The sequence below is a fragment of the Anomaloglossus baeobatrachus genome, chromosome 12 (assembly GCF_048569485.1).
Source record: "Anomaloglossus baeobatrachus isolate aAnoBae1 chromosome 12, aAnoBae1.hap1, whole genome shotgun sequence".
Taxonomy (NCBI): Eukaryota; Metazoa; Chordata; class Amphibia; order Anura; family Aromobatidae; genus Anomaloglossus; species Anomaloglossus baeobatrachus.
In genome coordinates this window covers 50542182-50556489 of record NC_134364.1, presented here as the reverse complement: position 1 = coordinate 50556489, position 14308 = coordinate 50542182, and the positions used below count along the sequence as shown (strand labels likewise).

General features: G+C 47.2%; 1 protein-coding gene across 12 annotated transcripts in view; it reads left to right on the top strand.

Annotated features, from left to right (window-relative positions):
* The window catches only part of KTN1 (kinectin 1), a 256665-nt gene that overhangs the window by 35136 nt on the left and 207221 nt on the right, over positions 1-14308 (top strand). For 6 of the 12 annotated variants that reach the window (XM_075329993.1, XM_075329992.1, XM_075329990.1 and 3 more), the window contains exons 2-5: positions 3634-4186; positions 5905-6048; positions 6431-6604; positions 6863-6993. In XM_075329993.1, the coding sequence (XP_075186108.1) occupies positions 3667-4186; positions 5905-6048; positions 6431-6604; positions 6863-6993 (969 nt within the window). In that variant the 5' untranslated portion in view covers positions 3634-3666. Of the gene's footprint in view, positions 1-3633; positions 4187-5904; positions 6049-6430; positions 6617-6862; positions 6994-14308 lie in introns of all 12 variants that reach the window. The other 6 variants (XM_075329988.1, XM_075329984.1, XM_075329987.1 and 3 more) reach the window with 1 other exon arrangement.

Here is a 14308-nt window from a genome sequence, read left to right as displayed (position 1 = left end):
GTGTGAAACTAGCCTAAGTCAACTACCTTCATCAGGTTTAAGATCTGTTTGGTATTGGAACCCCAGAAGATGTGCAATCTCAATATTTGTGAGGGCATTATGACACTCTCCTGAGCTGCACCCTGTTCTCAAGACAGTTTTGCAGTCTTTTTTAGTGCGATCAGTGATGCACAAAATGTTTTTTGTTTTTTTTTTTTGTTTATAGGGAATCTGTCACTGTTTTGTCCCTTACCCATCTATTGCTGTGGTATAAACCCTGATTCCAGCGATGTATCACTGGGCTGGTTGCTGCAGTTTTGATAAAATCCTTGTTTTCTCTACGGCAGATCTACCAGTTCTCAATGCTTAATGATGTATAACCTCGCCCAGAGTACTGATTGGCCGGATTTTGTGTGTGTATAGGCAGGAAGCTGCCAATCAGTGGTGAGGCTGTGGTTGTACAACATGGCAGCGGGTTTACTAGTCCTGCTATTAAAACAGTGATTTTATCAAAACTGCGCTAAGCAGCCCAGTAAGTGACGCATCTTTGGAATCAGGGTCTCTGCCCCTACATTATGCTGATCTCAGATTAGATGACAAAAACCTGCTGGCAGATTCCCTTTAAAGCTCCGTTAATGAGAGCTACTCTCGCCAATAAGGTGTTCGGGATGTGTTAATTTGTTGCCTCTGTAATGACAGTGTTGGCCTTTATTCAATGACGCCCTGATGAGGGTGTATTGTGTAAGTAATGGTCCCAGGCCCTGGCCTCTCGTACGTGGCCTTGTCTGAGCAGTCGGGTTCATGGAGTGCAGGGCAGCAGGACCTTATCCTATGTAAGTAGGCTTAGGGATCTTCCTGTGAGCTTTCACAGCGCCTCTTACTCCCTCGTTCTCGTGTAAAAGTGAAAAGTACTTTTTGTCCTTCAAAATTTGCTCACCCATTTACGAGATGAGGGGGGAAAAAAAGAAAAAGTAAGTATTAATAAGCTCTATCAGCCCAACAGAGGCCGTGTGGCCCCTCTCCGTTAAATTGCAGTTTATGGGTATATGTGGAGCGTAGGCTGGGAGCTTTCCTTGCGTACACACCCCTAAATGCCATGTGAAGGGGGCCTATGAATGGACTAATGGCTATTTTTTGACCACATGCCACCTTCTCCCTTTCCTTTCGTGATTTGGAATTTTTAGAACCACGTGCCACCTTTTCCCTTTCCGTTATTTGACTTTGTAGTTTTTGGGACCACCTCCCTTTTTCTTCTGTTATTTGGCTTTGGAGATTTTTTGGACCAGATGCTATCTTCTCCCTCTTCCTTCCATTATTTATCTTGGGATTTCTTGGGACCACATGCCACCTTCTCCCATTCCGTTATTTGACTTGGGATTTCTTGGAACCACATTCCACCTTCTCACTCTTCCTTCTGTTTATTTGGAGTTTTTGAGACCACATGCCACCTTTTTCCTTCCGTTTTTTGGTTTTGAATTTTTTGGGACCACATGCCACCTTCTCACTTTCCGTCTGTTATTTGGATTTGGAGTTTTTGGGTCCACATGCCACCTTCTTCCTTCCATTATTTATCTTGGGATTTCTTGGGACCGCATGCCACCTTCTCCCTTTCCTTCTGTTATTTGATATGGTAGTTTTTGGGACCACATTCCACCTTCTCCCTCTTCCTTCTGTTTATTTGGAGTTTTTGAGACCACATGCCACCTTTTTCCTTCCGTTTTTTGGTTTTGAATTTTTTGGGACCACATGCCACCTTCTTCCTTTCCTTCTGTTATTTGGATTTGGAGTTTTTGGACCAGATGCCACCTTATCCCTCTTCCTTCCATTATTTTATCTTGGCATTTCTTGGTTCCACATGCTACCTTCTCCCTTTCTCTTATTTGACTTAGGATTTCTTGGGACCACATGCCACCTTCTCCCATTCCGTTATTTGACTTGGGATTTCTTGGAACCACATTCCACCTTCTCCCTCTTCCTTCTGTTTATTTGGAGTTTTTGAGACCACATTCCACCTTTTTCCTTCCGTTATTTGGCTTTGAATTTTTTTGGGACCAAATGCCATCTTCTCACTTTCCGTCTGTTATTTGAATTTGGAGTTTTTGGGACCAGATGCCACCTTTTCCCGTTCCGTTATTTGACTTAGGATTTCTTGGGACCAGATGCCACCTTCTCCCTTTCCGTTATTTGACTTGGAATTTTTTGGGACCAAATGCCACCTTCTTCCTTTCCTTCTGTTATTTGGATTTGGAGTTTTTGGACCAGATGCCACCTTATCCCTCTTCCGTCCATTATTTTATCTTGGCATTTCTTGGTTCCACATGCTACCTTCTCCCTTTCTCTTATTTGACTTGGCATTTCTTGGGACCGCATGCCACCTTCTCCCTTTTTCTTTCGTTATTTAGCTTGGTAGTTTTTGAGACCACATGCCACCTTTTCCCTTTCCTTTTTGTTATTTGGCTTGGGAGTTTTTGGGACCACATACCACTTTCTCCCTTTTCTTTCCGTTATTTGGCTTCTTAAGGCCCCGTGCGCACTAGAAAATGGATTTTTCTTCAAGAAAATTCTGCAGGCTCTCAAAGATTTCCACACCTGCGGAAAAAAACCCCCGCACCAAATCCGCCCCGAAATACGCATGCGGTTTGGTGCGGATTTGGTGCAGTTTTTCCGCAGGTTGTTCCCTGCGGGATTTCACAATTACATTAGTGAAATCCCGCAGCGACGTGCGGAAAAGAAATGACATGCAATTGTTTTTGCTGCGGGAATCCCACAGCAAAACATGCAGCTGTCAAAATCCGCCTAGTGCGCACAGTAATTTTTTATTTTCCCATTGGTTTTGCTGGTGAATCACTGCAAAAAGGTGAAGAACATTTTCTGCAGCGAAACATGCAGCGGGAAAATCCGGATAGTGCGCACAGAGCCTAAAGGGTAACTCCTACTGATGAGTCATGACGTGGATTATTATTACATATGTTTATACTGGAAGCCTTAACTATAGAAGGGCGATTGCTGGATCACATAATCTGATAATGGGGCCTTTTGGGGTTCTGATAAATTTGTTGCTTCAGTTTTCTAAATGGACAAAATTGCAAAGTGTTTGTCAAAACAAGCAACTTTGCAATTTACCATTTATTAAAATTCCTAATGTTTTTATAGTGGTTTTTTTTTTTTTTTTTTTTGCTTTTGTCCAAGTGTATGTCTGCAGTCTTTCAGCGGAGACTGCTCTCCTAGGCTAGGAGCACACACCTGCAAGCTTTTTTGAGGTTGTAAGCGCTGCTCTGAAGCTGACCGGATCACTCGATCCGGCTAGTTTTAGTCCACATTTGCTCCTCCGATGGTGCAGAGGCAAAACCGCCTCAACTTGCAACATCGGCAAGCACAAAGTTCGGGACTGTGGCGCCCCTATGCCGCTGGTCCAAACTGTCAATTATCCGGAGCACACCGCCAACCAGGGAGGCAGAGGAGCGGAGCGCTTCTGAAGAAATATGAGCCCCTTTTATATTAAAATTAGGCAAGCTACTAAATGTCAGATATGGGCCCCACCTATGGGTCCTGCATAATCTACCAGTACTAATTGTTTTGATGACTTAAATTTGTCTTCACAGATGTTCTCCTTTCTAAACCTTCATTTTTCATTTTTTTTCCCCCTTTTTGTAGAAAGGAAGACCTGCACAACCTTAAGAAAGCACAATGGAGTTTTACGAGCATTTCATTATCCTGGTCCCACTGGCGGTCATTTTGGTCAGCGTCCTCTTCTTCTGTCTCTTCACGAAAGAGACCTCTTACGACGAGGTTCTTGCAAAACAGAAGAAGGACCTGAAGCTCCCTCCCGCCAAGGTTGAAAAAAAGAAAGTGGAGAAAAAAAAGAACAAGAAGAAGGAAAGTCAAAACGGAAACCATCACGAGTCTGATTCCGAAGCGCCCTTACGTGACTTTGACCTTGGAGACGCTGTGTCCAGCGAAGAAGAACATGTTGTCCCGGCTCCTTTACTTTCGGCAGAGAGCGCTACCAATGTCAGGGAGCGGAAGAAGAAGGACAAGAAGCAGCCGAAGCCCATGGTCGAGGAGCATGTCCATAAAGAAGTCAACGGGACAAAGATTCCCGTGAAGAAACCTGAACCAATTCCTGTGACAAAACAGCCCACGCCTCCGCCTGATGCTACTGGATCTAAGAAGAAGCAGGGCCAGAAAAAGCAGAAGAATGGGCGCGGTAGGTGATAGCAATACCTTTTATCCATCACTTACGCTGTCCTTCACCGATTTCTGTACTTTTTGCTCCATCTGGATGGATATGGGACCAGCTAGTCACTGCCTGTAATCACATCTGAGTATGATCTGTACACAAAAAAGGACCGGTCACTTGTCATAATGTGAAATTTGTTACCTGGTGTGAAAGCCTTTGTTCTCCTGAATCCGACGACGTGCTTATTTTGTTCCTGCGCTTCTCCGTTCCTGAGATATGGCCTCCTTTTCCTTGTATAAACATCTAGTCTTGTTTTCCAACTGGGTGTGGTCCTCAAGACCACTCCCACTTGTTTAAAGAGACTAGATTTGTATTTAGAGGAGAAAGGGCCGTATCTCAGGAACAGAGAGGCTCAGGGACTCGAGAGCAATGACGCCGGATTCAGGAGGACAGCGGCATTCCAACCAGGTAAAAAAAAAACAAACATATTTATAGCAAGTAACATCCTTTTGGTAATTTGGCAAGTATCTAATTCATTCGGCTGCCTTAAAGACAACCTGTTGGCTATCCTGACACAACTGTTATAGTAGTTATTTGTATTCCTTTGTATTCTGGGGCCTCTTTTTTTTTTTTTTTTTTTTTTTTTTTGAGCCCTGAATTTTGCCATTCCTCTGCTACTCCTCTTGGAAATCAACAAGGGGGGGTGGGAACAGACTAGGAAGTGTTCACCAGGGGATGGTTATATTGCAGCACACACAGCGGTTGCAATCTGTAGGTTGCGGTTCTCTGTTGTGTAAGCTCTTTGTGGCCGTCGTCACTGATGTATGCAGTCATTAGTAAAGTCCTTTTCTTAGCACTAAGCCGATGAGAGGAAGTGGTGTGTGTCACACCGCATTATGCAGGATAAGACATGGCAGCATAGTTAAATATGGCAGGAAGAGGTTAGTAGTGCGCCATAGGAGAGCATGAACATGGCACGCCTGGTCATTAAAGGACACTGAAAAAAGTAAAAAAACTACAGCAACTTATCTTTCCTGATCCTTTTCTGTCCTTTTTTAAGGAGGATGAAGGATTTTATGTTATCTCTGCCTGTGACAACTATTTTATCTTCCTCTACTTGTGCATGGTTAAAGAGGCTGTCCACTTCTAGGATTCCCTCTTCTGGTTCCATGTGGTTTGCCCTGGTAAAATAATAACGCCTATACTCTCCTCCCATACTGGTGCCCTTCCAGCGGTTCATATAGGGTTATGACTTCACACGAGTCCCGCGTCCAATCAGCACCAGCTTCCTTCTCCCCGCCCTAGGACCAAACGAGCAATCAACAGGAAGTGAGCGCAGCCGCTGCGCTCACTTCCTGTTGATTGTACGTTTTGGTCTGAAACCGTGGAGAAGCAAGCTGGTGCTGATTGGACGCGGGGCTCGTGTGAAGTCATAACCCTATATGAACCGCTGGAAGGGCACCAGTATGGGAGGAGAGTATAGGCGTTATTATTTTACCAGGGGAAACCACGTGGAATCAGAAGGGGGAATCCTAGTATTGGCTAGCCCCTCTTATGCTAAATTATAAAACTTAGATATTCGTTTTTTTCCTTTTTTTATCCCCCTATCTATCCCCCTATCTATCCCCCTATCTATCCCCCGTAAACCAGAAATGTGAGATTTGTTCCTTTTTTATTCCTCATTTCTTGTAAAATGTCTTGGTTGGGAATGCAGAGTAATAAGATGTCACTTATGTCTTGCTCAGACGACTCCCCGATCGCACCAGAACTAAAAACCGAACAAGTGGTTCCTTCTAAGAAGTCTGAATCAGTTATTCCCTTGGCCGAGGTGAAGCCACAGGAATCTGGGAAGAAGATTGCACCGAAAAAGAAGCAGAAAGTAGAAAGTGGTATGTAGTCAGTGGGGAGGGAGGTCTTCTCCGTGACTTATGGGGGTCTGGCATTTGAGGCTCCCACAAATTGGGCTACCCTGAAGTCCTATTATTTGAATAAAGCCCTGGTAAAGCATGCAACCTACTACTTTATCCAAAATCTATGGCACCTATTGATAGTAGAGTATCGTGGCTTGACCACCCCTAATCGGTGGAGGTCCCAGCAGTGGGGCCCTTATCAATCAGACCCTTATAACCCATCACATAGACCCCTTGGGCTCCATTAGGCTTATATTTGGTAATGTCGGTCAGCATCGTATGGGGATGTCGGCAATTATTTCTGGTGCTTAATGACCAGGTCTGGTTCTTCGATGTTTCACAGCAGAACTTTGTCTTCTAGTTCTACCTTTGGTTGATGAGCCGCTAATCCATCCGGTGGTCTACATCCCCTTGATGGATAACTCAGACCAAGCTGTGGTGGAGAAGAAGGAACCGGCTAGCTTTGAGAAAGCCGTGATAACCGAGGTAGTCCAGAAGAGTGGGGGCAAGAGGGGGAAGAACGCTGCAGACAAAGGTGAGCGCAAAGGTAACTATTCGGTCTATATTTTTTTTTTTTTAACTAATTATTATCCCAGGTCTTCTGGCACGGAGTCCTGACAATTCGGATGAATGGCTGTCCATATGACACATAAGACCCTCTACTAGAGGGATTCCCTGTTTATGGCCCGGAGGGGGATCCTGAGCAGGGAATCCCCTCTACCATCACACTCGTATGTCATGTTACAGCAAAACCATCCTACAAATGTTAACATGATTACGTTTCCCTTTTAAGAAAATGTGGAGGTGAAGTTTAAAGATTTTCTGTCAACCATGAAGAACCTGATTGTCTCAGAAGACGAGGCCATGTCCTTGGTGGAGATGCTAAAAGCAAAGTCCACTTCTGTGCAGGAGATGGTGAACAAGGTAAGGATGGAGGCACTGATAAGGTTTGGTATAAAGGACCCTATTAAAATACATTGTTTTTATAGGGAATCTGTCAGCAGGTTTTTGCTCCCCCATCTGTAGAGACTGAGACCCTGATTCCAGCAATGTGTCACTTACTGAGCTGTTTGCTGTCATTTTGATAAACTTTGCTGCAGATGTAGCGGTTATACAGAGCTCATGAATATGCGTGACTACTTACCAAGTAGTCCTGTAATGATTAACTCCTGCTGATTAATCAGTGATTTTATCAAAACTACACTAAGCAGCCCAGTAAGTGACACATCGCTGGAATCAGAATATCTGCCCATACGTTATGCTACTCTCAGATTTGGTGGCCAAACCCTGGTGACAGATTCCCTTAAAGAGGGTTATCCCATCAGCAACTAAGGGGTCCCTTGTTCTCCTTGTGAGTAGGGCTTATGCGTGACCTCCACTTTATTAATCGGTCACACATGCGCTCTACAACTCCCAAAGAAGCAGCGGCGCTCAAATGCATTCACACCTACTTTTGGGATTGGCATATATTCCCACCAATCCTACCTTTGGCGTCTATCGTGGGGTTAGGTGTGTGGCGGTGTATAAATAATTCCTCCTGTATCTTAGAGTATGTCCCTAAACTTTCCATGAGCGAACCGGCCAGACTGTCTCACCTATACGTGATTCACCGGGTATATAGGTCTCCTTTACTGATGTTTAAAATGGGGTTGAAAAGGAATTCGGAGTGTCCAAGGTGTCAGGGATCTGACGCAGGTATTTTTCACATGATGTGGTCTTGTCCGAGACTGGTCTCCTTTTGGACTAAGGTTATCCACAAGATAGGAAGAACATATGGGTGTGTCCTCCCCAGGGAACCAGTGATATGCCTATTGGGATATGTTGAGGAGCTTGGGGTGGAAAATACTATGAAAATTGCTATTGCTAGGCTGCTGTATGCGGCAAGAAAGCTAATCGCCAGGTCCTGGATTAAAAAAGACCCCCCGACCAGGGGAGAGTACATTAAAAGGGTGGAGTGTATTCTTCAGCTGGAGCGGGAAGTGTATGAAAGAAGGGGGAATGTTAAAATGTTTGAGAAGCTCTGGTCTCCTTGGCTGCAATGCGGATAGGACGAGTGATGGACCAGTAAACTGATATGGGACGGGGATAGCCGTCTGAGACCTCTGATGTGTGTGTTTTTGTTTTATTTGTGTTACTAGTTGTTCCTCCTGCACATAGGGGTGAACGGGATGGTTGCTATACTGCAGTTGGAGGGTATTATAAGTGTGTACTATATGGGATGTAGTATCGGGGAGAAGTGTTGCTGCCGGGGAGGGGGCGGGAGAGGGAGTTAAAGGGGTAATAGATGAGATAAATTTAATTTGGATGCCGATTTGTTATTCTGTTGTATGTATTCTGTTTTAATAAAGTATATGATTTAAAAAAAAAAAAAAATAATTCCTCCTGGTATGCTGAATATTGCACGGATCCAGACCGGGAGTAAGTCTTGAACAATGTGGAAAAGGAAAAGGGATCTTGCAAATATCAAGAGGACCGGTTGGCATAAAACTACGGATTTATTGGTAGAAAAATAAAAAAAAAATATAACTAAGTTGCAGGAAATAGTCCGTTGCGGACAAAAGTGTTCAGTTTTGGCTTGGATCGTGAAGAAGGCTGGTTATACCAACGAAACGCGTTGTCTGTAACACATTATTTCCTGCAACTTATTATTTATAGCTTTTTGTTATATTTCAAAATGTTTCTACCAAAAAAAAAATCCATAGTTTTATGCCAACCAGACCTCTTGATATTTGCTGGATGTATATATATATATATATATATATATATATATATATATATATATATATATATATATATATATATATATATATATATATATATATATATATATATATATATATATATATATATATATATATATATATATATATATATATATATATATATATATATATATATATATATATATATATATATATATATATATATATATATATATATATATATATATATATATATATATATATATATATATATATATAGTGTGTGTGTGTATATATATTATGTATTATATATTATTATTTTATTATTGATACAAATATCAGACATAGATCGATATAGATATATACACACACACATACACATACACATACACATACATATATATATATATATATATATATATATATATATATATATATATATATGTGTATGTGTGTGTGTGTATATATTTCTTTATCGTTCCTATGGGAGACCCAGACCATGGGTGTTTAGCTTCTGCCTCCGGAGGACACACAAAGTACTACACCTAAAAGTGTAGGTCCTCCCTCTGAGCTTATACACCCCCTGGTAGCCAGTCCTAGCCAGTTTATCGCTTTGTGTTCAGGAGGCATACATCCACACATGCATTCTCATATGATTTTTTTCCTTTTTGGAATGAGATTGAAGAAGTGCGGGTCCACGTCTGGACTCCCGGCATGTCCCTTCTCACCCCACTGTGTCGGTGGTGTTGTAAGGTTGATTTCCAAGGCTGGAGCCTTACATGCCGTGCTCCTTCACCATCCCTCCTGGGCTCTGGCTTGAAGTGGGAGCCAGCGCGGTCTCCATGCCTGGCAGGAGACCGGTCTCCATCCGCAGCCCTTTAGGACCCTGCTGGTCCGGAGCACTCATCCCCAGGGACCTGGCCCTGCGTCTCAGCAGCTAAGTACCTGAGACATTTATATGTTGGGGGTCCCTGTGCTTTATTGTATGGGGAGAGTGTGCTTACTGTATTTATTTTGGCATTTCTGGCGGGTTCTCTAGCTTTCGCCCGAGACCGCGCCGATGGTGCCTGCGCGTCGGCCTCGCCGCTCAATTTAGGCCCCGGCTTTGCCGGAGGCCTAGTTTCTGTTCACTGCCCTCGCATGTCACTCATGCAGAGGGACAGGCACGGCTCCTCCCGGCGGCCGTCTTGCACAGGGGAGGGACACTCCCCACTGCTGTGCGTGACTCCTCCCCTGCAGGTCTCTATGGCCCTCCAGATCCCGCTTTCCTACAGGAATGCCCCCAAGTCCCGCCCCCTCTCTTCGCTCCGGCGGCCATTTTCTCAGACAGGGTTCACTCTGCGCTGGCCTGCACTCTGCATCCCTGCTGAGGTGCTGTGCATTGGGGGTCCGGGCTTCGGGATCTGGAGGGCACACAACACCGCTTCCAGCGGTCTGCTAAGCCACAACCGGTCTCTGGTTGTGGACCTCTGTATATACTCCCTGGGGTTCATTCTCTTTGTAGAGTCCCCACTCCAGCAGCATGTCTCACACAAGGAGCAAGGCTCCAAAGCTTTATACTGTATGCGCTGCATGTAAGCTCCTGCTGCCTGAACCGAGCACCTATCCACATTGTGATGTCTGCTCTAACTTGGCGGTGCCACAGCCTGGAGTCTCACCCCCAGTGGTCTCTCAGGCTGCTCCTGCACCTGTGGCTGAACCCCCGGCCTGGGTAGAATCCTTTTCTAGGTCTATCTCCCAGTCTTTTGCTGAGTCCATGGGACTTCTGTCCAGGACTTTGATGAATATGCATCAGCCCCCTTCACAGGGTGCCTCTACTGCTAAGGGTCCCTCAGGACCGGAGCTCACAGGATTCATCATCAGGGCCCAGACCCCGTCCTCCTGAGAAGAGACGCAGGGTTCCCTCTCCCTCCTCCTCCCGCGGCTCTGATTCAAGAGCTGACTCGCAGGATGAGGAGGATGCCTTTACAGGGGGCTCGGAGGCTAACTCCATGTACCCCATCGATCTTTCCGAGGGTGACTCAGATCTTAGTGACTTGATTGCTTCTATTAATTCTGTACTGGACCTCAATCCGCCAGTATCAGAGGAGCAACCCTCTCTGGCAGAAAAGCACCAGTTTACCTCGCCTAAGAGAGTAAAGAGTGTGTTCTTTAACCACTCCAGTTTTCAGACCGCTGTGACCAAACCCAGGGCCTGTCCTGACAAACGCTTCCCAAAGCGTGGTTCTGATGACCGTTTTCCCTTTCCACCTGAGGTGGTCAAGGAGTGGTCTCGCTCTCCAAAGGTAGACCCCCCGGTGTCTAGGCTCTCAGCCCGGACCGTTGTGTCGGTGGCTGATGGCACTTCCCTTAGGGATTCCACTGACCGTCAGATTGACCTTCTGGCCAAATCTGTGTATGAAGCGGCGGGGGGGCGCGTTTTCCCCGACTTTTGCAGCAGTGTGGGCTCTCAAAGCCATCTCTGCTTCTCTAGAGGAGATGCATTCCCTCACCAGAGAATCTATGCCCGAGATGGTTGCCTTAACTTCTCAAGCTTCCGCTTTTTCATCCTATGCCATGTCTGCCATGCTAGAGGCTTCTCACCGCACTGCGGTGGCTTCGGCTAATTCCCTCGCTATCCGCAGGATCTTGTGGCTTCGAGAGTGGAAGGCAGATGCTTCTTCTAAGAAGTACTTTGCTGGGCTCCCTTTTGCTGGGTCCCGGCTGTTCGGAGAACAGCTGGATGAAATTATTAAGGAGGCTACTGGCGGGAAGAGTACTTCCTTGCCACAAACCAAGACCAGGAAACCTGTCCAGGGTAGGAATCAGTCGAGGTTTCGCTCCTTTCGTTCCTCCAACTGGTCGTCCTCCAAGCCCTCCGCCTCGTCCGCTAACTCGGCCAAGGACCAAAAATCCAACTGGCGCACAAAAGCGCGTCCACAGAAGACCGCAGGAGGTGCTGCCACTAAGGCAGCCTCCTCGTGACTCTCTGCCCGCTCCAGCAACGTCCTTAGTCGGTGGCAGGCTCTCCCACTTTGGCGACGCTTGGTTTCAACACGTCTCCGATCAGTGGGTGAGAGATATAATCTCCCACGGCTACAGGATAGAATTCTCTTCTAGCCCGCCAAACAGATTTTTTCTCTCAACTCCCCCCTTCTCCAAGGCCGCCGCCTTCTCACAGGCCATGGCAGCCTTGCAGGCCAACGGGGTAATTGTACCAGTTCCCGCCCGGGAACGGTTCAGAGGTTTCTACTCAAACCTCTTCCTAATTCCCAAAAAGGACGGTACCTTCCGGCCCATCCTGGATCTCAAGCTTCTCAACAAGCATGTTCGGGTGCGGCACTTTCGCATGGAGTCTCTGCGATCAGTCATTGCCTCAATGACCCAAGGGGATTTCCTGGCGTCCATCGACATCAGAGATGCCTATCTACATGTGCCAATTGCAGTTTCACACCAGCGTTGGTTACGTTTTGCAATAGGAGAGGATCATTTCCAATTCGTGGCTCTCCCCTTCGGGTTAGCCATGGCCCCTCGGGTATTCACCAAGGTCATGGCAGCAGTGATTGCGGTTCTGCACCTCCCGGGGTTAGCAGTGCTCCCTTACCTGGACGACCTTCTGGTCAAGGCTCCATCCAGCGCAGACTGTCAGCGGAGTGTCTCGCTCACTCTCGCCACTCTAGCCCAATTCGGGTGGCTTGTCAATCTTCCCAAGTCCACTTTGACGCCGACCCAGAGTCTCACGTACCTAGGGATGCAGTTCGAGACTTTGTCGGCACTCGTGAAGTTGCCCTTAAACTAACAGCAGTCCCTCCAGCTGGCGGTGCGCTCTCTCCTGAGGCCCCGCTGTTATACTCTCAGGCGTCTGATGCAGGTGCTGGGTCAAATGGTGGCGTCCATGGAGGCTGTTCCCTTTGCCCAGTTCCATCTGCTCCCCCTGCAGCTGGACATTCTCCGCTGTTGGGACAAGCGGCCTTCCTCCTTACACAAGTCAGTGGCTCTGTCGCCACGGACCAGGAGCTCCCTTCAGTGGTGGCTTCGGCCCCTCTCCCTGTCCCAAGGGCGCTCCTTCCTGGCCCCGTCTTGGGTGATTCTCACCACGGATGCCAGTCTATCCGGCTGGGGAGCGGTATGTCTCCACCACAGAGCGCAGGGCACTTGGACTCCGTCCGAGTCAGCCCTTTCAATCAATGTGCTGGAAACCAGAGCCGTGCTTCTAGCTCTCCTAGCATTTCACCATCTGCTGGCGGGCAGGCACATTCGAGTCCAGTCAGACAACGCGACAGCGGTTGCCTACATTAATCATCAAGGCGGGACACGCAGCCGCCTGGCAATGATGGAGGTACAATGCATTCTTCAATGGGCGGAGGACTCCAGGTCCACCATATCCGCAGTCCACATCCCAGGCGTGGACAACTGGGAGGCAGATTATCTCAGCCGTCAAAGCGTGGACGGTGGCGAGTGGTCCCTGCACCCGGCAGTGTTTCAGTCAATCTGCCGCAAATGGGGCACTCCGGACGTGGACCTAATGGCATCCCGTCACAACAACAAGGTTCCTGTTTACGTGGCTCGCTCCCACGATCCTCAGGCCTTCGCCGCGGACGCTCTGGTTAAGGACTGGTCCCTGTTTCGTCTGTCCTACGTGTTTCCCCCTCTAGCTCTTTTGCCCAGAGTTCTGCGCAAGATCAGAATGGAGGGTCGTCGAGTCATCCTCATTGCACCGGACTGGCCCAGGCGAGCTTGGTATCCGGACCTGCTCCCAACTGTCCGTAGAGATGCCGTGGCATCTCCCGGATCGTCCAGAACTACTCTCGCAAGGTCCGTTTTTCCGCCCGAAGTCTGCGGCTCTCAAATTGACGGCGTGGCTCTTGAGTCCTGGATTTTGACGGCTTCTGGTATTCCTCCTGAAGTCATCTCCACTATGACTCGGGCCCGCAAGTCTTCCTCCGCTAAGATCTATCACAGAACTTGGAAAATTTTCCTGTCCTGGTGTCGCTTCAACGGCCATCCTCCTTGGCCATTCTCCTTGCCGACCCTTCTGTCTTTTCTACAGTCCGGTCTGCAGCTAGGACTGTCCCTCAACTCCCTCAAGGGACAAGTTTCAGCTCTGTCAGTTTTGTTCCAGCGGCGTCTCGCTCGGCTGTCTCAGGTTCGCACCTTCATGCAAGGCGCGTCTCACATCATTCCGCCTTACCGGCGGCCCTTGGATCCCTGGGACCTTAACTTGGTTCTCACGGTCTTGCAGAAGCCCCCCTTTGAGCCTCTTAGGGATGTTTCTTTGTATCGGCTTTCACAGAAGGTGGCCTTTCTGGTGGCCATAACTTCTCTCAGGAGAGTCTCTGATTTGGCTGCGCTCTCCTCGGAGTCACCTTTTTTAGTTTTTCATCAAGACAAGGTGGTTCTCCGTCCGACTCCGGACTTTCTTCCTAAGGTGGTCTCTCCCTTCCACCTTAACCAGGACATTACCTTACCTTCCTTCTGTCCGGCCCCTGTTCATCGCTTTGAAAAAGCGCTGCATACTCTAGATCTGGTGCGTGCTCTCCGGATCTATGTGTCTAGCA